This window comes from Castanea sativa, chromosome 3 (genome assembly GCF_040712315.1).
Source record: "Castanea sativa cultivar Marrone di Chiusa Pesio chromosome 3, ASM4071231v1".
NCBI classification, from domain to species: Eukaryota; Viridiplantae; Streptophyta; class Magnoliopsida; order Fagales; family Fagaceae; genus Castanea; species Castanea sativa.
Genome location: NC_134015.1, coordinates 50,789,944 through 50,797,802, shown reverse-complemented (window position 1 = coordinate 50,797,802; position 7,859 = coordinate 50,789,944). Strand labels below are relative to the sequence as shown.

Genomic DNA, 7,859 nt, shown 5'->3' with positions numbered 1-7,859 from the left:
AAACAAAAAACCACTCTTACCAGTTGGTGAAACCAGAAATTTCACCAGCTTTTTTCAGGGCATTCCTCCACCTCTCAACCTTGTCAAATTCAATATTTTTAGTTCTGACTTTGACTAGGTGAAGATATTTGAACTCATTATCTCTCAATCAAAAACATCAAGAGGTGCCAACTACAACCAATTGAGCTACAAGTCTCTTTATCTCCAATAAGTTTTTTCATAACTTGAATGATTAGAACTTATTGTCACTACACCATGTAAAATATTGTTGTCTAGTATAAATAGTTTAAATTTCGTATTTTTATGAATGAGATTTTGTTAACACCAGTTACAAGTACAACGAGCTGGTATGAAATCATTGAGTAATAATTAAGTGTATTACAAATTTTACCATACAGCTCAGTGTTATCAAAATATCAAATATCAATAACAAAAGGGAAAATGTATATATATACTTATTATATTGTTAAAATTTTCAATCATCTTCATTACCACATGTTCTCATTTGCATAGCTGATATTGAATTAAAATAAACAGGTACTGTAGAGACCGTCTCTGTTAACACCATATCTGTCACCAACTTAACAGAAACACAAAAGAAAGAAAGCAGAAACCTAATGAATTTGTCGAATGAAGTTGCTCTTTGCTGTTCTATTCCTCCAATCTTTTCCACTTTTCAACATCAGGTTCTTGACAAAAAACAGGGTGTACACAAAAATGTACTACTCTTTTCCACTTTTTCTTCAACTTCACCAACAGATTTAGATACACAATCGTCTTCTTCAAAAGTATTGAAAAATGTTGCTAGTCTTTCTGATATGGATTGTTGGCTTTCATTCAATGATTCTTCATCTCCCTCGTAATCATCATCACCATCAAAAACCAAATAAACCCCCCAATTCTTTAGCTCAACACCCTTCATGATTGGTGGGTTTCTTGTTATCACCTGTATCTTATAACCATCTTTCAATGACCAAACAATTGGACGATCAAATGGGTATCGGCACAAGTAAATTTGATCTTCATTCGTCTTTGGTACTCCATTCAAGTTCAATGTTGTTTTGTATACATAACTATTTTGTTTGAGGATCTCTGCCTGAATGTCCACTATTGCAGGTAGACAAAATCTAAGGTCATCTGATATTTGCTGATTGAGTGAGACAACAACACCTATAACTACACCTTTGATCTCACGGTTTCTATGTTTTGTAAATCTAACCTCCTTCTGAGAAAACCAACTCGGAATCTTACTTCCAGGCATACTTAGATTGCGCATGTTCCTCAAAGAAACCTGCCAAGAAGAATCAAGAGTTCAAACTTTTTTCTTTTTGGTTATTATGAAAGCTTAATATAATATTGAGAGAGAGACAGAGTACCTTAGACAGTTTTCTCTTTACTATTGACGAGCACATATTGCAACCACCCATGTACAACCTTCTCAAGGACTTCAAGCATTCAAGGCCAGGAATGTCCACCACTTTCTCACAATTAGTAAGGTTCAGATCACTTAAGCTTTCCAAGTTTGAAAGATTAGATATACTTTCCAACGCAATACAATTTTCAACATTCACCTCTAGCAAACTTGAGGGCAGTGGAGGGAGAGACTTGAGCTCCTTACAATCGTGCAAGATAAGTTTTTTGAGGATGGACAGGCCCCTCAGGCTGGAGGGAAGGCTGTAAAAATTATTGTGGCCTAGATTCAAAAACTCCAGTGATGACAACATCTCAAAATCATCAGGAATTTTACCAGATATTTCCAAAGAACTGGCATCAAAGTCACTCAGCAAGGACAGATTTGAGAAAGATGTTGGGAGTTCAAAAAATGTACTTTTCTCTATTGTACTGCAAATAACAGGAACTTCGGGTGTACTTTTATAAAGCAGTGCAACATGAGGTTTCTTAGCCATTTTTAATATCATTAAGCTTGAGAGCATCCCAAAGCTTTCAGGTAAATGTGTTACAGCAGTTTCCTTCATTGACAAGTCTTGCAAGGACTTCAAGTTTCCAATTGAAGCTGGAAGTTTATACAGCTGTTTACATCCATCCAATCTTAACATAATAAGATTTTCCAACATCCCTACAGATTCTGGCATCTCACTAATGTTAGCTTCAGATATGATCAAAGTAGTAAGTGTCCACATGCTTCCAATTGATTCCGGTAATGATCTAAGAGATTCACATTTCTTCATTTCAAGCTTTTGAATTACTTTCAAGGCACCAATCTGTTCTGGCAGATCTACTATTGATGTCCCAACCATCTTAAGCTCAACAATGGAATCTAATCCTCCAATTGAATCAGGCAGTTTGCTAAGAAAATGATTCTCTCCAACTGATAAGTGCTTTAAATTTGATAGCGAGCCAATAGACCAAGGTAGTTCTTTGATTGCAGTACCATTGATGAAAAAACTGGACAATGATTTGAGATTGCCAATGGAGTCAGGAATTATGTTTAGTGATTTACAACACATTAAACTTAGCTTCTCAAGGTTTTCCAAAAATCCAATGGAATCTGGTATTTCCTCTAATGTAGAATGATTAAGGGAGAGTTCTTGCAGAGAACACAACTTTCCTATAAACTGGGGCAGCTGTTTAAAAAGTTTACAACCATTTAAACTAAGCTTTTCAAGCTTAGTAAGGCGGAACATAGATTCAGGAAGGGTCTCTATAGCAGTTTTATCAAGGAGAAGTTCTTTTAAAGATTTCATGCGGCCTATGCTCTCTGGCAACTCTTTCATTTTTGAGCAAAGTGAGAGGATAAGGCTTTCAAGTTTTTTCAGTCCAGAGACATCACTTGGAAGTTCAATAAGGTTTGAACAATCTCTCATGTTCAAGTGAAGTAATGAACTCAAGCTCCCAACTGATTCATGAATCTTAGTCAGCTTATCACAATGCTCAAGAACAAGCTTTTCTAAGGCTCGATGTCCAGATAAATCTGGTATAGCAACTAGATTATAGCAACCATGGAGATTCAAAACCATCAAGTTCTCAAGCGCCTGGCAAACAACAAGTTTTATTCTTTTAAAATAGGAACTGTCATCAGGAATTTCTATCAAAATGTAAAGCTGAACAAACCATAATTACTTTGGGAGCTTCCAGTGACTTAAAATACAAAGAAAAGCAGGAGAAAACCAAGGAAAGCCAGCCTAAACTTTTAAGTTATTGCTGTAGGTCAAGCTTCCTATTCTTGCAGTAATCTATATCTATATCTATATATATCTAAAAGCTGAAACGTAACATTTATTATTGCTACGCTTCAATTGAGCCATATCAACATTCACATTATTATCTTTTTTCTTTCCAATTTTTCTATAATTGTTTTTAACATTTATTTTTTTAATATTTACACTTCTCCAACATTTCTCCCCCCCTTACCTTTTCATCCCCCCACTACCCTCTACATTAATATCATTTTTCCTCTTTCCCTTCATCTTCCTTTATTTTTATCTCTTCTTATTCACACCCTTTTACTATAAATTTGTCACTATCTCTTCCATTCCATGCATAGTTTACCCTCACAAAAATAAATAAATAAATAATTGTTCTCTCTCTCTCTCTCAATTTTTTGGTGCATTTTTTTTTCCTTGCATCTTTGCTTTAGGTTGATAATTCTTTATATTCTTTAAAACTCTACTTTGGGTTAATGCGATTTACAATAAATACCAAAACTTTTATTAAAAAATGAATATTTTCGTTAACTTTCCTTTTGAATTTCTAAGAAAAATTATATTGTTTTCATTTTGGTACGACAAAATTTATATTTATAATTGTTCCTATATTACATTTATGATTGTTCCTATAATAATAATTCAGCTAAACCCTATCAAAAAATAAAAAATAATTCAGCTAAACAATAATGATAATCGCAATGGGATTTTTAATAAAAGCATACCTTGTTATTGTGCGAACCCCACAATTGTTCAATTTTGCTTTCTGATAAATCAAGTACAGCAACTTTGTGAGGAAAAAAATCAGAAGGAAGACTTTTCATGGGGCAACCTTTCCATTGTAGCCACTTCAGTTCAACAGGAAGATATTTGAATTTCCCTTCCAAATTCACATAATTTATTTGGAGCAGCCTAAGATTAACCATGGTTTTAAGGGAATTGGTGAAAATGACAACCTCTCTCTCTTTCTCTGCTCGATCTTCAAGATAACGTTTATACCTTTCCTTTAAGTATGTGATTGCTGAGGTGAAATTGAGGTTTCTTTGAAGGTTATACCAAGAAATTGTGTCACCACTTATATCCTTGACAGAGTTTTCTAATCTTTTCTCAAAGTCTAGGACAATGCCTTCTATAGATCCTGTTCCCTATTGTCAATCAAATGGAAAGTATTAAAGAATCAACAGTAGAGCCAAGCTAGAAGGAAACAATTAACATATTATTGAGCACCTAAAATTTTCATAGAAGATAGAATATTAATGGACTGGGAATTTATAAAAGGCTACTAAAAAGGTGGCAACTTGAATCCAATTTTTTATAAGAAGGAAGAACATTCGGATTTTTTTTTTTTTTTTCTGAAAAAACTTTATTGTAATGTTGGACAATGGAAATTAGACTGGAATTCCAGTAACCATCTTCTGCCTTTTATTTTCTTTCCTTTTTTTTTTCCCTTGTGGGGGCAGGGGACTGTAAAGACAGGTAACATGCAAATGGGCTTAGACACAGCATTGCCCGGCATGCACACATGAACCATAAAGGATAAGTATTAGAGGTTTCTTGATAAGAAATATCATACTATAATTGATACCTTTTTATCCTTAAAGACATTCATGATCTCATCACGATCCCAGAGTCTAGTTCGCAAGCCAGGATTCACAAGGTTATTTTCTCGAACAATTTGTCTTCCCATGTCTCTAATTTGATCATGTATCCACAAAACATTGTCCCCAGTGAACTTAATGAGTGACTTTGCTGTGAGGACTGAGACTACTATCTCAGCATTAAATCCACAACCCCTCAATATGTCAATTGCATCTTCTCTCTTCATTCTCATTTTAACAAATAAACATGCAATATCTAGGAATATACACTTCTCTTGTTCATCTAATCCATTAAAACTTATCATCAACACATCCTGAAGATGGGGGGGACGAATCTGTTTTAATTTCTGTAGAGCATCTTCCCATTCTTTTAATGTCCTCTTATCAAACAGAAAAGAACCAAATACTTCCAGAGCCAATGGTAACCCTCCTGTAAGAGACACAATTTGCTCGGACAGATCTAAAAAAAGGCCTGTGGGTTTCTCTCTTCTTAGTGCGTGGTAACTAAAAAGTTGTAGTGACTCGGACAAATCCAACTCTCTCACCTCGTAGAACTCGGTCACAAGATGATTGGATAATACTTCAATGTCTCTTGTTGTAATAATAATTCGACTTCCTTCATAAAACCATTCTCTGTTACCAATTAGAGCATTTAGTTGGTTTATATTATCGACATCATCCAAAATAACAAGAACTTGCTTCTCATTTACTATTCCTTTGATGGCTGTGGTTCCAGCATTAACCTCCTTTACAGTAAGCACCTTACTAGATGAAAGATCATTAATAAGTTGATTTTGAAGAGATACTAAACCATTATCTTGAGTTGAAATTTCTCTAACATTTGAAATGAAACACCGGTGCTCAAAGTGACCAACAACTCTATTATAGAGAGCCTTAGCCAGGGTTGTCTTGCCAACCCCACCCATCCCATAAAATCCCAGAATTCGGATGCCATTAGATTTAATATCTAACAATTTCAACAGCTTTTCAACACGAGAGTCAAGTCCAACAGTGTATGCAGCCACACCCACCGGAGTTTTGCTCAATTCAATCAAAACCGTTTTGACCAAATTTTTAACCAATAGTTCATCTTCGCTGTCAATAAACACGATTACTGCATCAGAATATAAAAGGCCACAGGGATGAGAATAATTTAACATTTCAAATAGCAATAGAAGGGACTTGAATGAATTGTGCATCTTGTTTCTAGAGCACAAAATGGAGCAGAGAGAATACTAAATGTTGGACATTAGCATAATGACAAAGTAAGCTTATAAAGAAAAAACAAAAACAAAACATATAACTTTTCTTAATGGTCGAGCTATACTTTATTATAAAGAAAAAGTAAGCTCTTGGCTCGTAAAGTAAAACATTGAGAAGTCATAAACAAAGAAAGAAACCCCAATTGTAATTTTAAAATTCAAATTGAATGAAAAATATATTAAAACCACAACTATCTTGAATATTTATATACCAAATCCCAAGTTGCCCAATAAAATATTAAAATCTGCCTGAGTTTTCAACTCATGAACAATCACCATCTAACTCACTAAACTAACACCGGGCAATTCTTAGGTGGTCCCGGAGCAGTGCTCCGGGATCTCACAAAGGGTGTGAGCCCATGACCAAGCAGTACTCTGGGCTCTCACAAAGGGTATGTGTTCCATGGGCTATGGGGTCATACCCTTTGTGAGAGCCCAGAGCACTGCTCGGCACTACCTAACTTTTTTCCAACACCATGTTATTCTTCTTTCACGCCTCTGCAACTACTCAATCACAAACCTCAATCTAGTTCCAACGTCTTTGTAATTTTGTATAATCCATCTCTATAATACGTTAAGTAATCAATGTTTTTGTAAACAAAACAAAGTAACAAACAATAAACCACTTTACCGATTGGTGAAACCGGCAATTTCACCGGCTTTTTTCATGGCATTCCTCCAGTTGTCAACCTTGTCTTTCTCAAACCTCTGCTCATGGTTCCTAAAATGTTCTTGAAAAGGTCCTGTCTGTCTCCGAACATCCGAGGGGTCGACTCCGTAGAACACGGGGAGTATGAGCCTCCGGCACTCGCATATTTTCGCGAGTTCCTCGAGGCACCACCGCGACGACGCGTAGTTTGGGGAGATGATGACGATGGAAGCAGCAGAGTCCTCGATGGCCTCGAGTAGACTTGAGGCGATCACGTCCCCACGGCGTAGCCCTTCGTCGTCGCGGAAGACTCGGACGTCGAGCTTGGTGAGCGCGTTGTAGAGAGTGTTGGTGATGGTGTGGCGCGTGTCTTCGCCTCTGAAGCTCAGGAACACGTCCCACAGGACCCGGAAAGCTCCCGGAGTTGATGGAGTGGAAACACCGCTGCTGTTCTCCATTTCTGCAGTCTGCTAGCTGTACAGTTCAAGTTCTTTACTTTTTCAGGGTACTTTTTTAAATGGTTTTGTTAACTTGGAAGTTGGACCTACCCGCCAGCTAAAAACTGAGCAATTATCGAGTACAGTCACTATAGTGAACTCCCTTCCAAAAAAAAAAAATCTCTTCCCATTAATTATGCATTGCTTGGAAGTTGGACATAGAAGTACAAGTAAGGTGGTTTGAAATGGCTTATTTTATTTAAATTAAAAAAAAATTATGAAAATATGTAGAAAAAAAAATTTTGACTTTTGGAACCACGAGGCCCTTTAGAACATCCACATCAGTTGGTGGATAATCATGTATAATGTAAAAATTTCTCAATTTTACACATTTTGAGCTACATCAATGGAGTTAAAACTGGGTAAAATAGTGTAAAACTATCCCGAGCTACAGTACTGTGTATATTTACACGGTTATTGTAGCTCGTTTATACAATAATTTATCATTTCTCCTTCGCTCCTTTTTTTCTCTCTCATTCGTTCTCAACAGACTCCATTCTCTTATCTTTTTCTCAACACAGAATATACAGAGATATACTTTGCTCAAAAAAAAAACACAGACATACACAGATCAGTGCTTGACTAGTCGGAGCTCGTGGGTCTTGTCGTGGATCGGAGCTCGCGAATCGCGATCAGAGCTCGTGGATCGGAGCTCGCGGATCGCGGATCGGAGCTCGCGGATCACCGAT

At 36.4% G+C, this 7,859-nt stretch overlaps 1 protein-coding gene across 1 annotated transcript; it reads right to left on the bottom strand.

Moving 5' to 3' along the window:
• Positions 1-432: 432 nt before the first annotated feature.
• Positions 433-7,219, bottom strand: LOC142627176 (disease resistance protein RPP4-like). The gene is made up of 5 exons (XM_075800976.1): positions 6,656-7,219; positions 4,750-5,857; positions 3,890-4,309; positions 1,377-2,993; positions 433-1,291 (listed from the first exon to the last, which is right to left on the bottom strand). The coding sequence occupies exons 1-5, from the start codon at positions 7,129-7,131 to the stop codon at positions 683-685; spliced, it is 4,230 nt and encodes a 1,409-aa protein (XP_075657091.1). The 5' UTR covers positions 7,132-7,219; the 3' UTR covers positions 433-682.
• Positions 7,220-7,859: the final 640 nt, after the last annotated feature.

Excerpts from the sequence above, each read along its gene's own strand:
- LOC142627176 (XM_075800976.1), bottom strand. The coding sequence starts at position 7,131 with ATGGAGAACAGCAGCGGTGTTTCCACTCCATCAACTCCGGGAGCTTTC. Across the intron at positions 4,310-4,749 it reads ATGTCTTTAAGGATAAAAAG|GGAACAGGATCTATAGAAGG; the intron begins GTATCAATTATA and ends GATTGACAATAG. Across the intron at positions 1,292-1,376 it reads TAAAGAGAAAACTGTCTAAG|GTTTCTTTGAGGAACATGCG; the intron begins GTACTCTGTCTC and ends TCTTCTTGGCAG.